Genomic DNA, 18,525 nt, shown 5'->3' on the forward strand with positions numbered 1-18,525 from the left:
GGGCCTTGCTAAGTTGTTGAGGCTGGCTTTGAACTCGCAATCCTCCTGTCTTAGCTTCCAGGGCTGAACGCTGTGGATTTTTAGATAGACCACAACAGCAGAGCTCTCAAAGGTCATCCAGGTCATCCTCTGGGCCTGGGCAGCACCCCATATATTGAGTCCAGTTGGACACTCTTCATGCTCTCCTATAAGACAATGCCAAGGTGTCCCATGAGACCCCCCTGCCAAGGTTTCCTCGGTCCATGGGACCACTAGGACAAAAGTCGTACCATATCAGAGAAATCTTCCATTGACTCATCCTGATAGGAAAAATGATATATGCAAATTATATGCAATTGTCAGCTGGAGTCAGTGTCTCCACTTTCTTGGTCTCTAAAAAGACCCTAGCTGGTTCTCTTCTCTGCCACTTCTGTTCTACTGTAGTGGCCCTTGGGAGCATAGCATGTAAGAACACAACAGATTCAGGGTTCAGATGTCAGTATGTAGGTTTAGAGAAGAGGAAGTCTCTTAGGATCATGGCGCCATGTGTGGCACTGTCAACACAGGGTCCCCAACAAATGCTGATTCTACTGCCCCACTTTCCTGCCCCCCATCCCTGCTCTGCTCCCCTTTGTGCAGGCTGTCCTCACCCGACTCTCACTAGATTCAGGCAATCACAGATCCCTCTGCAGTCCCATCCAGCACAGCACACTTTCTTCCAAACCTCTGAACTCACTGAGGGCCCAAGAAGCTACTAATTGGTCACCTCTAAGAGGATTGCTAGATAGTTGAGGGTCAGGGATGCAAAAACATTTTTATTTTTGTATCTCTTTAATTTTAAAGTGTATGAAGCCATCACCACTCCATCAATCAATCAATAATAAAACAAATCAAGAGCTCTGCTCATTCCCTCTATGAAATCTCAAAGTCAATCACATTTGTTCAGCTTTTTGATGTTTTTTTTTTTTTAATTTTTTATTGTGGGTTGTTCAAAACATTACAAATTTCTTGACATATCATATTCCACACTTTGATTCAAGTGGGTTATGAACTCCCACCTTTACCCCATACCCAGATGCTTTTTGATGTTTTTAAGGCACTGTGTCTTATGACTCATAAGAATCCCATGCAATAAGATGTGGACATCCCATTTTATAGATGTGGACACTGGTCCAGAGAGAGGAAGCAACTCGCCTGGACTCACACAGTGAATTTGTAATGATATTTGGGCCAAAATCCAGGTGCTGTGTTTCTCAATGCCTTGCTGGTATGATTGCCACATCCACATAAAATCATCACTTCTTGCAAACTGTCCTCGAATCGGCCTGAGATAATGTGTTCATATTTGCCCTTAAATAGACATTTTCAAACTTGAACCTAAAGAAGGAGTAGGAAGACCAGTCTCATCGCAGCTTTGTAGGTGGCAACCTCTTCTGCCTGGTTCCACCCCCTAAAAGACACTCCTCTCTGCTCTAGGAGCCACAGACCCCTCAGCCACTGGGTGACCACCCTCCTGGGGTTCCTCACTGGCGCCTCAGCCTGGCACAGACATTCTAATGAGGTAGCTTGGCAGCTGCAAATGCATTCGTCTGGGGGGGGGGGTCACTATTTCAGGGCCTGAAGGGTTTCTTTTTAGCCTTTGCAGCTGGTGTCTCTGAAATGGAGAAGTTTGTCCTTCCCCCAGTATGGGCGGCGCATACATCTTGTACCCCCAGAGGTCTCTGATGCAAAGCAGGAACTGTGCTCAGCAAGAAGCCCTGGAATGGTGATGGGTGGGGTGGGGGTACTGAAGGAGCAGATGTATGCTCTATGCTGATCAAAGCAGTGTTCTGCTTCAAAATAGGTTCCTTCTACTGTCATGGCAATGCAAATAAACACCTCACCCCCGAGTTCTTCTTTTCTTTCTTTCTCTTTCGTTTCTTTTTTTTTTCTTCACTACTGAGGTTTGAACCTAGGGCCTCACTTATACTATTCTATCACTGAACTACACCTTTGGCCCTTTTTTATTTTTTAATTTTTATTTTGAGACAGGGTCGCACTAAAATCGCCCAGGTTGGCCTTGAACTTGTGATCTTCCTGCAGTCGCCTCAGAGTAGCTGAATTTACAGGTGTGCGCCACCATGCCTAGCTTTGTTTGTTTGTTTTGTTTCCAGGGATTGAAGCCAGAGCTGTATTACCAGTTTTATTCTCCAGTACTTTTTTATTTTTTTATTTTGAGACAGGGTCTGGTTAAGTTGCTTAAGGCCTCAATAAGCTGCTGAGGTTGGCCTTGAATTTGTGATCCTCCTGACTCTGCCTCCTGTGTAGCTCTCATTAACAAGCATGCACCACTGCACTGGTTTGTCAGTTCTGTTTTAGAAGGCACCACCCAATAATTCAAGGTCCTAAGGTAGAAAAGTCCTTGGGAATTTACCAGATCCCTGGTCTACCTCCTGGAAGGACTGTGCCCAAAACAGCTCCAACTACTTTGCATGGTCCTCAGGAATAAGGACCTTTTCCAGTACCTTCCCAAGATACCCTTGGCAGGACATTGGTGCCTCTATGTTTCAGTGCCCCTTACCCTAACTGCCACCTGGAAGCTATGATCATGCAAGTAGTGACTTCATCTTCATGAAAAATTGGAGCCAGTGAGTGGCTGAGGTCAGGAGAGAGACAGGAGGTTGACCCCATGACCTCAGTGAAACATGGCCCGTGCCACTAGTCCAGGCATGGCAGCAAATGCTTCCCTGGTCAGAATCCTTCTTTTACTTCCCAAACCTGTCACCCTTCTCTAGACAACTGTGTCCTCCTTGAAAGAAGGAAGTGGCTCAGGGAGTGTTTACTTGTCCACATCCGAGTAGGACATCAGAGGGCAGAAGGCAGATAGGCAGTCAGGCCCATAGAAACTTGTTAAAGAAGAAAAAGAGGTTTTGTTTGTTTGTTTTGTTTTGTGTCTCAGTAGGCTGAGAAAAACATGATATTTCAACTTTTTATCAGTGCATATTAATTGTATACAATGGTGAATTTCATTATGGCATATTCATAAATGCATGGAGTATAATTTGATCAGCTTCACCAACTCCCCCCTACTTCCCTTTACTCTCCTCTCTTCCCTCCCACTTATTCTCCTCCTTGACTCCAATGGCTTCCCTTCTACTTTCATGGCATCCCCCCCCCCTTTTTTTTTTTCTTTTTTCTTTCTTTTCTTTTCTTTTCTTTTTTTTTTTTTTTATATGGGGGATTGAACTCAGGGGCACTCAACCACTGAGCCCCATCCCCAGCCCTTTTTTGTGTTTTATTTAGAGACAGGGTCTCACTGAGTTGCTTAGGGCCTCACTAAGTAGCTGAGGCTGGCTTTGAACTTATGATCCTCCTGCCTCAGCCTCCCCAGCTGCTGGGATTACAGGTATACACCACCACACCCAGCAGGAAGGAGGAAATTTTTTACATGAAGGCTACATTTATTCTCTTAGCCTAACTAATCTCTTGAAAACCTTCCAGATAAAGCAAGTTTTGGGAATATCAGAGACTCTTCCCTTCCCCTTTCACTTACCTGCTTCTCTTTCCCAATATATCTCCCACCATTAATACACTTCCCAGTGGAAAGAAGACATTTGAGAGCAAGGGAAGCACGTGGGTGCCTGTCACTTGCTGATAGCTCTAGAGGGAAATCCTCTCCTGGCTCCCAGACAAAAGCAAAACCTCCATCTGAGAAATGGAAGTTCTGCCTGGAACCAAAAGGCAGGGCCCCAAAAGAGACCAAGAAATGCCCAGTGGAGGGAGACAGAGAGGATGTCTTGAGCTTAGCATCTCAGGCTCTGGCTCCTGTCCCTAGGGGACCTGATCAGCTGGTCTCTAAGAACCACTGAGAAGCTTAGTCTCATTGTATGCTGCTTGTGAACCCCACCTCATGCACTTACCAGCATTCTTCCTCGCTTGCATCAACGGGAAGCACTGCAAAGGAAACAGAAAAGCAGTCACGACATTGCCGAGATGTAATGTCAAAACTGAAGGGAGCTTTAAAATCAGCAAGTTCAATCAACCCATTTTATGGAAGGATAGATTGAGGAACAACGAAAAAGGAAAACAAAGTAAGGAGCAATGTGAATTCTAGAATCCCAGATTCCTGACTGCCTACTCCTTACTACTTCCTCCTATCCTAATGGCTGATTCCTATGGTTTATTTCCTTCTCATGGAATGGAGAGTGCTCCTGCCAAGTTAGGGGACTAGATAGAGTCTGCAAAATTCAAAGTACCATTCTAAATCCTGACAGTAAAGATAATTCAAGAATCAGTCCACATCTGCTTGGCATATACTATCCTTGGTATAGCATTGACCATGCTAGAAGCAAGGTGTACTGATGGAAATGGCAGTATTTAAACTTGGAAATAGTTCAAGGTCACCTTCCCCTATTTAATGATTATATGACACTGGACATAATCCATAACCTTTATTTACTCATTTATTTATTCAGAACTGGGGATTGAACCCAGGGTTGCTCTACTACTGAGCTACATTCCCAGCCCCTTTTATTTTTTATTTTGAGACAGGGTCTCACTAAATTACCCAGGTTGGCGTTAAACTTGCCATCATCCTGCCTCAGCCTCTAGAGTCTCTGGAATTACAGGTGTGTGTCTGGTGCCCATAACCTCTTGAGCCTCAGGTTTTTTTAAAATATAAGATTAGTAGAGTAATAACCCTGACCTCACAGGTTTTGAGAGAAACTAATGTATATGAAAACACTTTTTAAAATGATAAACCACTTTTTAAATTCATTCAACAAATACTTATAGGGCATCAAAAGATATTTATAGGGCACCCTAGCATTATGCCTAATGCTAAGTACATACAGCAATCTAGACAGATAAGGACCTCATGGAGCCAAAACCTTATTGGGAAGGAACAAACAATCAATAAGCAAACAAAGAAATAAAGGAATTTCAGGCACCACTGAGAACCAACAAGGAGAAACTTTAAAAAACAGGATGAGATAGAGAGTTATTGGATAAGGAGAATAGGAAGGTGGCCACAGGGGGTTTCTCTGAGGAACTGAACTTTGAACTGAGATCTGAATGACAAGGAGGAGTTGGTTATGTGAAAATCTGGATGCAGTCTGTTCTAGGCAGTAGTTGAAGAGAAAGAGGCAAGAGTCAAATTCTGCAGAGCTTTGAAGGCCAGGATGTGGATTTTGGCTTTGATTCAAACATAGTATGGAGCCATTGGTGGGTATAGGTCAGGAGAATGGTAAGATTTTATTTCTACCTTAAAAAGATTACTCTGGCTGCAACATGTGGTTTGGATTATACAGCTAGAGCAGAAGCAGGGAGACCTGTCAGGAGATTTAAATATTTTTTTATTTTATTTTTTTTTACAGTGCTGGGGATGGAACCCATGGCTTGGCACACGTAAGTAAGCAAGTGCTCTGCATCCCTAGCCCAGGTGTCTTCTGCCATAGTGCAGGTAAACAATGTTGGAGACTTGGGCTAAAATGGCAGTGATAAAGATATTAAGTTAATGGTTAAGTGGGAATTTTATAAAAGGAAGGAAAGAAGGGCACTTCTTAGAGATAGACGAATTTTCTAGGCCTATTCTCTTGTCTTTACACAGGCAACCTCTTTATCAACCAAAAGGATCAACAAAGTAGTTATCAGAGTATGTTTACTATCTCTTACCTTTGGAATAAGGACTGCCACACCAGGTATAGACGCTTAACCACAATGTTTCCTCATCCTAAGATTTGTCTTGGCTTTAGATCACCCTAAAATGACTAAAGGTCAGGTCCACCCTTGAAAACCACACTTGTTCATAGGAAAGAGAAGGGATCAGAGATGGGCCCCTCACAGTGTTCCCTGGCAAGGCCTTTGAGAGATGTTAGTGTGAGGGAGAAAGAAAGTTCTAGAATGAGCTAGGTATGAACCAAAAGAGACAGATGTGAAAGTCTCAAACAAAGCTACAAGTTGGAACTAAGATACATCAAGTCAGTATAATTCTCAGTGGTAGATCAAAGTGGAGGAAAAAAAGAGAAAGAGTGAGCTGATGAAAGAGAAAGAGAAAGCAGGCCCCTGTGAGTTCCTAAATCAGACAGTTCTGAGAAATTAGGATATGAACTGATGATTGGGACAGACTGCTATCCTGAAGTCCTGCTGCAATCATACCAAATCTACTCCTCTCCCATCCTACCAGCCCTACCCACCATTGGGAATGTCATAGTTAGGGATAGTTCAGAAGATAATTAGGTCTTAAATTAACACAGGGCTTTATGGGTTACAAATAAATGACTTCCTTTGACTGTCACAATCATCCTACATGGTAGGTTTTATTGTCCCCTTGTGGCACATGAGGAAAGCCAGGCCCAGATAAATGACTGATTTAGCCAAAGTCAAACAGCCAGTAAATGTCAGAGTCAAAATTACTCTTGAGGTCTATGGTGTCCCCAATTTTACTGCATCCCATTATTTCCTCTGGGGTCCAGGATAATTGGGTTGGCCAGGACCATTGAGTCCCACTCTGATTTTGGCCTTGATCTTTATGCTCTTTTGGTAGCTAAAACTTTATAGGGGAAGAGGGGGTATGAATTTTTGCATCCAAGAATTCTGCTAGAGTAGAGGCTCTTTTTGTTTCCTGGTGTAGAACATAGCACTCTCAGATTTGGGGGATTCTGAACCCAAGAACTAGAAGTTCAGCAGCTACAAAGACAGTGACAATCTTCCCATTCTGTGAGCCATTCATTCACATTGTATTTATGCATTTATTCACCCATTCACTACATGCCTCCTTGGGGTCAGGCTCTGTGCTAGGTACCAAGGGATAGAGAGAAAGCAGATAAATGTCTTAACTTTGTGGAATTCACAGTGAAGTGGGGAAGTCATTGCCAGCACAAATCATTACAATTCCATGTAAATACAACTGGAAAGTAGCACTTATGGAACTGAGCAGAAGGAGTAATTCAATGCTGGATGTTGAGTTGCAGTACCATCCACATGAAGGAAGTATCAATTTGAAGTCAGTCTGGAAGATGAGTAGTTAGTTTTCATCAAGTAGATAAATGGACATAACAAACATGGTGGGCAGAAGGAAGGGCATAGAAAAGTGCAAGGAGATGTCAAAGCATGTGCTTTGAGAAAGTATATATAGTCTGGGTGGAGAACAGAGCGCCAGACAGATACTGGAGCAGCAGGTAGAGGCCACAACATGAAGGACCTTGTAGGGCATCCTAAGAAGCTTTATCCAGAATCCAGTGGGGAGCCAATGAAGGGGCCTAAACAAGAAAGTAACATATATAGATTTGTTTTTAAGAATGTTGCTCTAACCAGGCTCAGTTGCACACGCCTGTAATCCCAGTGGCTTGGGAGGCTGAGGCAGGAGGATTGCAGCCTCAGCAACTTAGCGAGGCCCTAAGCAACTCAGTGAGGCCCTAAGCAACTCAGTGAGACCCTGTCTCTAAATACTCAATGGTTGAGCGCCCCTGGGTTCAATCCCCAGTACCCCCCCCCCCAAAAAAAAAAAAAGAGAATGCTCTAGCTGTGGAATGAAAGATGGATTGGGAATGAGGAGGTTACAGAGAGACCAGTGCACTGGTAAGGTTATGGGTTGGACAGTGACCTTTGGGATAGGAAGTTTGAGACAATATGTGGACTATTTCCATGGGAGAAGAACCAAAGTTAAATAATAGGATGTGGGAGGATAAGGAAGGAGTCCAGGATGACTCCAACATTTCTGGCCTGTCAACTGGGTGAATGAGGGGCTATTAACTGCAATCGGGAACAGAGGGAAAAGTGGCTCACAGATATGGGAGCAAAGTCTTCCTGTTCTAATGAATCTTGTCTTGGACATGGTGGACTGAAGGGTCTGTGGAACATCTGCTCAGAGCTATCCAATAGACACTGTGGTAGACCTACAGATGCTAAGATGCATAAAGGCAGACATGGTCATTGCCCCAGAAGAGCTTGAAGTCTGGTGGGAGATAGAGTGATCAGAAAAAAAAAATGAAACAGTTTTGAGTTAAAAAGAGAAACAGGATGAAGGAGTCAAAAAGGGAAAGTCAGAGTCAAAGAAGGGATAAAAGCAAAAGGAAGGTTACTGTGTGAGAAGTCAGAAGTCAGTTACTGAGAGGAGTAGTTCACATACAAGCTGCAAAGTTATCAAATGACTTGGCCCAGCCCTGGGAGTCCTCAGCCATAGTGGCTGACTGGGACCAAGCTCATTCTCTTAGCATCTTTTCTGCTCAGTCTACAGGCTCTCCAACCTGTCCTTGCCCTGCTGTCTGAGGGAAGGCCTGAAGAAATGGTTTGTCCTTTCCTTGCCTGATTTCTCTGCTTTCCTCTCCACCTTCACCACCCACCCCCACTCCACTGCCCCTGGTCAACCATGTGCCATAGACCCAGGCCTAGGGCCACAGTCATGAGAGCACGTTCTTCACATTCCAGCCTCCCCCAGTCCTCTGAGCTGGGCCACACAGAGCCCTATTCACAGCCTGGCCCTCCCTTCCTCCCTTCAGAGTGGGCCTCACCACCCCCAGGCGCAGCCCATGTTTTGCCAACACAGACTATGGCCACTATGAGAAGGCAGGTTCCCCTGACCCCTCTGGAGCTGACTCCTCTGTCTCTTGGGGTCTCTCAGCTGGGAGGTGGGTCCAAGGGGTTTGACCCTTTGTACCTGCATGAGTATATATGTGTATTTTATGCACTCATTAACCTTCCTCTGGGTTAGGCCTGAAATAGGGACTAGGTTGGGCCACACTGTCACTGGACACAGGGATGGTAGGGCCACAGTCTGGATTCCTAGAGGAGTTTATAGTCGAGTGTGGAAATAGCTGGGTACACGGGGGATGGCATATGAGCCTGGGCTGGATGGAACCTGCCACAGGTCTTAAATTGGAATGTCACCATGCCACTTTTTAAACCAGGGAACATGTGCTCATGTTCAGGGTGTAACTTCTACTGGTGGTGGGGTATTCTTCCATTGGAGGATGCCAATCTCTTCTCTGAAAAGGGGAGAGGAGACCTGGTCTTCAGAAGGACTGACTGACATGGGCATTCTGGGCCTTTGACCCTATGCCTTTGACCATTTCTTTGCTGGGCCTCAGACTTCTTGCCTAAAAAAGGCATCCTACCTGGAGCCACAGGAACTCTGACCATTTTATTTATTTATTTATTTTTGTGGTGCTGGGGAACAAACCTAGGGCTTCATGCATGCTAGACAACTACTCTACCACTGAGACACATCCCCAGACCCTTGACCATTTTATAAGTCACTGACACACACAGAAATTCCTAATGTCTCAAACTCTTTTCTCCTCTATTCCTTCCTGCCAGTCCTGATATGGCTTCCGATCTGTCTTCCCCACCCTGACCCCTCACCTGGCCCATGGGGCTGCTTCAGGCCTGGCTCCTTACTTCAGTCCCCTTTCCCTCTACTCTCCTCCAGCCTCATACCCTACTAGCTTGGCTGTGTCCACAGCAGGCTGAGAGCTGGGCCAAGGAAGAGAGTGAATGAGCAGCTGCAACCCCCAGGGGTTCTCTGGATAATCTCAGGAATGTCATATCCTAAAGACTTGACTTTCCCACCAGCCAACAGGGACCCTCTTTCCTGCCCAGAGCTTGGGAGTTTTTCCGGAGGAGGGGCCTTAGAACACTGAGTATATGTAGGAAGGGGCTGGAGGAGAGAGACCCAGCAGTTCCAGTGTGGGATGGAGCCTCTTTTCTACACTCTAATCTAGTCTGACCAGTGGTGGGAGCAGAGGTGGGAGGAGGAGGAATAGGGGAATTGCCTAAAAAACTCACTTCCTAAAACTCAGGGTAGTAACATCAGTGTTTTCTACTGTCCTTTCATTTCCATGTATGCTCTCAATTCTAGGCTCTCCTCAGCCAGGGTGGTGAGGGAATTGGCAGATCTAATTTTTCCTCATTTTATAAATGAGTACTTTGCGAGGTGTGGTGATGCACACCTGTAATCCCAGTGCTTCTGGAGGCTGAGGCAGGAGGATCAAGGGTTCAAAGCCAGCCTCAGCAAAAGCAAGGCCCTAAGCAACTCAGGGAGACCCTATCTCTAAATAAAATACAAAAAAGGACTGGGGATATGGCTCAGTGTTGGAGTGCCCCTGAGTTCAATCCCCAGTACCAAAATAAAATAAAATAGTAATCTGAGGGCCCTAGCAATGGACATAGGGTCACGTACAGTAATTAATTCATCATCTTCACATTGAACTCCTATTTACTGACTCCCTACTGTGGCAGGCTTTTTCACAGATGTCATTGCATTCAGTTATGAAATGGGAAGTATGCTGCCCGTGTTGTAAATAAGGAAACTGAGGCTCAGAGAAAACATGAAGAGGCAGAACGTGGGGTAGTAGAAGGTTGCCTAGTTTCCAGCTACTATCTTTATGTCATCATACCACATTCTTTTCTCCAGCTCCCAGAGGGTGACCCAACCCAGGTTAGGGAAGTTCAGCCCATGCTCATTTCCAGAGCCTCAACCCCCATTCACCAAGTGCAGGACTTCCTTTCCTCTGCCCCTTGGCAGTCCCAGCCTTGGAACTGCCAAGTGACCTGGACTCTAAGGTCCCTGGCAGCAGTGGCAGCAGCAGCTCCAGGGTTGGCCAGAAGGGTGGGGCAAGGAGCTCTACTGCCCCCACCCTACTGTGAAGTCTCTGACCCCAAATCCCAGCACAGGCGGTCTGAGCCACTGTTCCTTGTTATTGTTACCAGTGACTTGGAAATGCAGGCCAGGCCTTGGCTCCCAGAGCTTCCCAGGCCTCCAGCTGCTCTCAGGCCCTAGGGGGTTCTGGGAGGCCTATTATTCATTGCAGGCTTTTTTTTTTTTTTTTTTTTTTTGCCCTGGGCCTGGGCTCCTCTCTTTCCTCCCCAGAGACCTGGAGTGGAAATCACTGACATTTTGGGAGCAGTCTTTGTTGTTTGTTTGTTTTTTTTTTCCAATTTGGCCTGGAAGTTTGGGGAAATATATGCAAATATAATGAGAGTATCAGAGCTGGAATGGCTCTCAGAGATAACCAATCCAACATCCCCATTTTATGGGTAGAGAAACTGAGTCCCGGTTTATATAGCTATAATGGACTCTGGAACTAGATTACCTGGGTTAAAAAAAAAATTCCAAGGTAACAGCTGTGTGATTTTGGATACGTTTCTAAACTTTTCGGTGTTTCAGTAAAATGAAGATGATAATAACTGTGCTTGCTTTGTAGGGTTATCCTGATGGAGAAATGAGCTAACACATGTGAAAGGTTGAAATGATATGTGCTACAGAGTATGTGCTCTAGCAATAGTGATTCATGTTAGTTCCAACTTTCTTTAGTGTTTGTGAGAAAAAAAAATCAAACCTGGCATTGCCAATCTGTAGCTTTCTCCACTTACTTCCCCCTACCAGTCATAGTGTCAGGCATACCCTCCATCCCCAGCAGCCCCACTTGTACAGTTTTTGGCACCAAAGAAGCTGAAGACAAAGGAAGAATTCATATCTGAGGAGACATAAGTCAGAGTTGAAACCTCACCTTCTGTTCCCCATCTCACCTGCCTATGGCCATCCCACCATCTCCCACCTTCCAGAACAAATACTGTTTAATCTCAGATGAGTCTTGAGCACCAGTTGTGCTGAGATGGAACCACTGGGGGAGAGGGACAGAGTCCAGGCCTGGCAAATTCAGGGGATAGGAGTCCCTTCTCCACTCCCAGGATGGACCCAAGATGGTTCCAGGCTTTGCTCTTACAGGAATTACCCAGACTCCAGTGTGGTCATTTCTCCACCTTGTGGACTAAACAGGGTCACCAAGTACAAGTACTGGATAAACTTAGATTGGTAATTAATTGTATAGTTTCATACCCTGAAATTTTCTCGACTGTACCAATCGTACCCATCAACAGGGCAATTAGGGATTGTGAGTATGAAAACGTCATTTTATATGTACTAGACAGTAAGCTCCATGAGCGTAGGGACCTATAGCTATGTTGTTCACTTTTATCTAATTCCTCAGGGCCTGACCCAGAGTAGGTCCTGAATAAATATCATTGGGTGAATGAGTGAAGGAATGAACTCTTAAGGGTATTCCCAGCCTAAGGAAAATCTCCACTTCATTTCAGATAACAGCAATAAGCATCTCAACATGCTTCACTATCATTATTTCCTTTGAACCCCACCATAGCCTTGTAAGGTAGAAATTATAATTGTGCCCAATGTACAAAGAATAAAAATGGCTACTGCTTACTAGGTGCTTTTTTAAAAGAATTTAACCATTATTAATTTGTTGTTGTTTATTTGTTTTTATGTGGTGCTGAGGATCTAACCAAGGGCCTCACCTGTCCTAGACAGGTGCTGTACCACTGAGCCACAACCCCAGCCCTGTGTGCTGCTTTTTGAAGAGATGTAATAAGTATTTACTCATTTAAGCCCTAGAACAACCTTATAAGGTGGTTTATATTTTTAGCTACATTTTATGGCACAAGAAACGAAGGCTCAGAGAGGTTAAGTAATTTTCTGAAGGTCACAGAGCTAGTAAGTTTTGGTCCGAACAGGTGAAGGGATTGATTCCAAATTTTACTCTAGATATCTTGGTATTCTCACTGCATCAAGAGCACCAAGGTTGAGCTCTCATACCCAAATTTCAATGTCTCTGGCTAGGGATGTAGCTCAGTATAGAACACTTGCTTAACATGTGTGAGGCCCTGGGTTCAATCACCAGCTCCACAAATAGAAATTTCAAAGTTTCTCACCATCCCCCCTCCACCATTGTCACCCAACCCCAATATCCAGGGCAAGTCCCTTGGATCTGTGCCTTCTCCTGTCTCCTTACTGTCCTTGAAGACTCACCCACTCTTTACTCCATAGATGATTCCTTCAGATCCTGATTCCTGGGCCAGGCTCCTCCTTAAACCATTTCATTGGCAATTCCGTTGAGTCTTATCCACTGAGGACAGCTGAGCAGCCTAAGATCACTCAGCACAGATGTGGCCCAGGTAGACACACTCTCCATATCAGTCTCTCCAGAAATCAACTCCCAGATCTCTTTAACTCCATATGTGCCAACAACCTCACCACAACCTATTTTCTTGCCTCCATCCATGGGCCTGGAGCATCACAGACACACAGTGTAACAGAATCTAGGTGACTTACAGTTAGATTTTCAGGGGCAACTCATGGATAGTATGAATTTTCCCCACATGTTGGGATCCAGGACCTACCACTCAGCCAACACAATATTTGACTGGGCCATGGTACTCTGCAGAGAGAGCCCTGGGGGTGAAGCCTCCTTCTATGGGGCATCGGGCCTTGCCCTGCCTTTTCTAAGCAGTTTTCCCAAAACATGAGAATCTCTGTTATAATTTATTTCTTTAGATCCAGTAATTAAGAAGTGGCTGAGCATACATATCTCAGAGGTATACATGTACCCTACTACTTCCATACTCAGACACACACACAACGTCACCCTAGACTGGTTGAAGGACCTGTGGCAATGTCCCAAGATGAAACAGAGTATCTGAGGAGGTAGTGAGCTCCATGTACACCCCATATCTCGCCAGGCAGATCCCCTGCAGACCAGAAAACTGTGAGTTGGCTGGGAACAGAGGGGGCCTGGAGCATAAGTACACATCAGGAGGATGTAGGTTACCTCATAGGCGAGTGCATGTGTACAGGAGTGTAAGCCTGCTTGAGGGATGTGTCTGTGAAAGCTCAAACCCATACAAACAGGAGCCCCAGCAACCTGGTATAAAATCAGCCACATGGAATTCCCATGTGTACCCCTGGGGAGAGCATTCACAGGACAGAGTGCTTGGGAATATGTAGCTGGGGGAACTGAGGAAAGCCTTTATGCACATACGGACTTCTATGTATGACCTAAGTATGAATACAGTGACTGAGGACAGGTATGGTGGCTCATGTTGGACCACAACTGTGTGGCTAATTTCTATGAGCTTTCCAAGTTTACAAGGGACTTTTCTGTCATGCTTGGCTTTGATTTCACTAGAAGCTTTCGGGGTAGATATGATAGCACTGTTACCACATAGATGTATGTGTGCGTGTATGTGGCACATGTATAGAAGTCCCACATAATATTGCTGTTAGATTTTACCAGAGATGGTTCTTTGAATTTTGCCACAGAATGAGTAGAGAGATTATCATACAGACCACATTTCAATCAGACTATGTCCTGACTCAGTCAATGACCTTGAGAACATGTCTTTCTTTGCTGAATCTCAGTTTCCTCATTAGGAGTTTGGAAGGGGAAGCAGACAAGGGGGAATAGATGATCTCTAAGGTTTTTTTCAATTCTGATATTGTGTGATTATCTACCTGTTATAAGAGGAGGGGACTGGGGACAGTAGGGAGATTTGACCCTCTTTCTTTTTAATGTTTATTTTTTTAGTTGTAGTCGGACACAATATCATCTTTATTTTATTTATTTATTTTCATGTGGTGCTGAGGATCAAACCCAGGGCCTCACATGCACTAGGATAGTGCTCAACCACGAAGCCACAACCCTAGCCCCAAAAGATTTGACCCTCTTAATGTGTGTGTGTGTGTGTGTGTGTGTGTGTGTGTGTGTGTGTGTGTATGACAGAGAGAGAGAGAGAGAGAGAGTGTCAGATGCATGCTTGGTTGTGGTGAGAGGCCATAGATACTTTTCTGGCCCCTGCTGGCCTGCAGGGCGGGAACATCAGACACGTATGGAACTATTTATACTGGGTTCATCTCACACCCAAACGTCTTGTCCCTTGGCTGCCCCTACCTCAGAGAACCTCAAAGCTATCCTGAGCCCTGGCCTGGCCTCTTGCCACCTTCCCAGTATCCTTGGCTTCTGACGTGTTACCCTTGAGCAAGGTTTACTTCTGTTCTAAGACCCAGCAGGGTCAAAGTAGAGGCCTGAGGGGAGGGGTTGTAACAAAGAAGTGGATAAGATCTGAGACCATAACCCTGCAGTATGCAAATATGGAGTAATTTTATCCTTGCTTTGGTCTCCCCCAGTACACAGTTTAGAAATCTAGTGTATTGACCACCTATTCTATGACAAACATGTGAAATTCATGAACCCACAGAATATGCATGGCATCCCTGTGAGGCAGGTACTGATTAGTGTCCTTTTTCAGGCAAGGAAACTGAGGCTCAAAGGCACAGGGTTAATATGTGTGCATGTGGGAGTGTGTCCAATTTAAACACATTTATCTGCTTCACTTCTCTTATATCTCTTTAGATCAAGGACAGCCCCATGTGGTATGGAGTTGTAGGGAGCTCATTTTCCCCCATCATAACCACCATGAGGTTGAATTTGATCATCTGATAAAGCCCTTTTCAGCCATGGCGGGCTCTGCCACAGCCTTGCCCCTCCCCTCAGTCAGCTTTCCCACAGCCACATGACTGCTCACAGAGAGGCAAGGCTCAGAGAGAAAGGGTGGCTCAGAGCAGCTGACTGGGTTGACAGGCCCAGAGAGCCTGCCTTTCTGACTGGGGCCTTAAACCAGCAGCATTGGAAAAGGGAGCATGAGGCCCAAGCATGTGCATTGGTCTGGGGTCCTGAGATCTAGCCATGTATTGATTCATGTCTACCAAGATCACACACAACCACATCCCTGTCTGTGTGTGTGTATGCTTGTGCACGTGCATGTACACACGCACGTGCGTGTACATGTGCCTCTGTGCTCTGTGAATACTTCTACATATCTATATAGTTTTGTGTACATGCTTGGATCTGTGTGCTTCCGTGTGTCCCTGTGTGCTTGTGCATGGGGGTACTTGCCAGCATCAGAGAATTTGGGGTAATGAGTGCAAAGCAATTTAAATTCATGCCAAGCACCCAGAATGGTTAATTAGGGTAGTAGTCAGGGGTGCTTCTTAAACCTGGGACCTCAGAGGCACTTTCAATTCCCCCTTCTGTTGCCTTTATCATTGCATCTAGCTTCTCATCATCTCCTAGCCACATACCCTGGCTCTGCATCTCCACTTAGACCCTTCTATTCCACCCCCGCTTGCTGCTGCTAGCATGTGTCTCCTAAAAGCACCCATTCAATTATATTCCTATTTTACTGAAATGGGCTCTCTATCTCCTAAAACAGGAATCCCCAGACTTTGGGATTTCATGAAAGAATTTAATTTAATTTTTAAAAAAAATTTTATAAGATTTCCAGAATTTTTTTCTTTTTTTAAGAGAGAGAGAGAGAGAATTTTTTAATATTTAGTTTTCAGTGGACACAACGTCTTTATTTCATTTTTATGTGGTGCTGAGAATTGAACCCAGCACCCCGCGCATGCCAGGTGAGTACACTACCGCTTGAGCCACATCCCCAGCCCAAGAATTTAATTTTAAATAGACACATTTTTGTTTACGATTTTAAATATTAAAATATTTTAAAATAAATCAATAGGGGAACATTCAACATGTCACAAACTACTTTTTAAATTTATTTTGCCAAGGACAGACATTTAGAATTTTTTTTTTCACTCCATACTATAGTAAGGACACAATAATATCCACATAAAAAATAGTTTGAATTGAATTAATTCAGCGTCTGAGAAACCACACTACATTAGTCCTTGTCTTCTCCCATTCCATTGCAGATGGGACCCCCACTGGGTGAGAGCCTTGAGCCCATGGGTTAATTTCAAACCCTTGGGGCGGGGTAGCCTATGCTTCCTTCTCTTTAGTGCCTCTGTCCTCAAACCCCTTGCTTGAGCCACATCACCAAAATGAACCCTCCCCCCAGGCACAGCCACCGTGCTGCCTGCAAGCTCTTGCCCATGCAGTTCCCTCTGCCAGGCATGCCTGGAATGCCCCTCCCCCCTTTTTGGACTGACAAACTCTTCTCTTCCTTCATCCCTCAGGCTCAGCCCAAATGTGACCTCCTGTGAAACCTTTCCAAGTCCCTCCCCATGGAATGGATCTTTCCTTCCCGAGGGTCCCAGCAGCCCTTTCATCCTATCTTAGAATCAGGTTAATTGTTTGAACATTTTCCTGCCAGGTTGGACTGTGGGGAGCCACATAGTGTCAAGAAGGGCATGGGCTTAGGTGTTCCAACCACAACTCTTCCAGTCATATTTGAGTAGCCTTGTGGATATTCCTTAACAGTTCATAGGATCCTTTCCCAATTATCAAAGCAGGAAAACTACATATTTTAGAAAAGTTCACTACCACAATGAATGAATTCAAAGTGCCCAGGTCTGTCTGATACATAACAGATGCTAAATATATATGAGTTCCTTGATACTTGAAAGCAGAAATCATGCTTTACAAATCCCTGTTGATTCTGCTGTGCTCATCATGTACTTCCTGTGGCCAGGACATAGTAGGCACTCAAATATTTACTGACTTACTACCTATCCCAGGGCTGGTATATAGTAGGTGATTAATGAATATCTGGCACTTTTCTTATCTCCTTTACAAGGACAAAAACCATGTCCTTTTTCATCTTTCTGTCGCCCCTACGGTGTGTAGCACACAGTAGGTGATTGATATGTTGATGGAGATTAGTAGTAATAATAATGATAACAGATACAATTACTTGTGTGGATGCCGCATGCCGGGCATCATGCTAGGAACTTAACACACGTTATTTCTTACATTTTACATATAAGAAATAAAAACACTAACAGCAACCTCTTTACCCCATAAGGTTAGTATAACTATTGTCCTCATTTTAAAACTAAAAAACTGAAGCTCAGAGAGATTAAGTGTCTTATCTTCATGTGAAACCTTGGGAAGCAACAGAGGTGGGTTTTAGGAAAAAGAGCCAGCTAGCAGCCATGCATAGTGGCACAAACCTGTGATCCCAGCTACTCAGGAGGTTGAGGCAGGAAGATCACAAGTCTGATACCAACCTGGGCAACTTAGTGAAAAACTCCGTGTCAAAATAAGATAGAAAGGACTAAGGTATAGCTCGATAGGAGTGTCTAGTATGTGCAAAGCTCTGGGTTCTATCCCCTGAACTGGAAAAAAAAAAAAAAGCCAGGTGGCTTATTTATTTCCTTAGGAAAGCAGTAGAAGGTCACAGAGCTGATTAAGAGACAAGGGTGAGACTTGAACCCAAGCCTTTTTAGCTCCAAGAGCCTCAGGAAATCTCAGGAGCTGGTCTGATCTGTCTTTCTCAGCCAGTAATGGTCCCAGCTGCTTCCTTCCCCCAAGAGCCATGGGATGGGCTGGTCTGGCCGGCCACTTACCTTCACTTTCCTGAAGCAAGACCAGAAAACGTCCAGCAGAGGCATGGTGCTGCGCGGGGAGCTGGTAGGGCCAGAGAAGCTTTACTGGGCATGAGCCTCTGCCTCTCTGTGGATGAGGCTAGAAGGGACCCGGGGCTCAGGGACAGCCAGCCCTGGCCCTGGGCTCCATCAGCCAGCAAGCACTGCGAGGGGAGAGGCGGAGAGCAGCGGCTGGCCTGAGATCAGCTGCCTCGACTGCCGGCCCCTCCCGGAGGGCTGAGGGAAGGAAAAAGGGAGGGAGGGAGGGAAGGAGAGAGGCTGGCTAAGGAGGAGGGACCGGGAGGCGGGTCACTCACTGATTCAAACTCGGCACCGTTAACCAGTTGGCTGAGACTGGACAGCAATGTCAGTTGAAATTCCCGGGACGTTAC

At 45.1% G+C, this 18,525-nt stretch overlaps 1 protein-coding gene across 1 annotated transcript in view; it reads right to left on the bottom strand.

Annotated features, from left to right (window-relative positions):
• Stard8 (StAR related lipid transfer domain containing 8) overlaps positions 1-18,137 on the bottom strand; it is a 79,432-nt gene extending 61,295 nt beyond the window's left edge. Inside the window, exons 1-2 of the mRNA XM_071606247.1 lie at positions 18,116-18,137; positions 3,879-3,912 (exon numbers count right to left, since the gene is read on the bottom strand). Of these exons, the coding sequence (XP_071462348.1) occupies positions 3,879-3,900 (22 nt within the window). The 5' untranslated portion in view covers positions 3,901-3,912; positions 18,116-18,137. The remainder of the gene's footprint in view (positions 1-3,878; positions 3,913-18,115) is intronic.
• Between the last annotated feature and the right edge of the window lie 388 nt (positions 18,138-18,525).

This window comes from Marmota flaviventris, chromosome X (genome assembly GCF_047511675.1).
Source record: "Marmota flaviventris isolate mMarFla1 chromosome X, mMarFla1.hap1, whole genome shotgun sequence".
Taxonomy (NCBI): domain Eukaryota; kingdom Metazoa; phylum Chordata; class Mammalia; order Rodentia; family Sciuridae; genus Marmota; species Marmota flaviventris.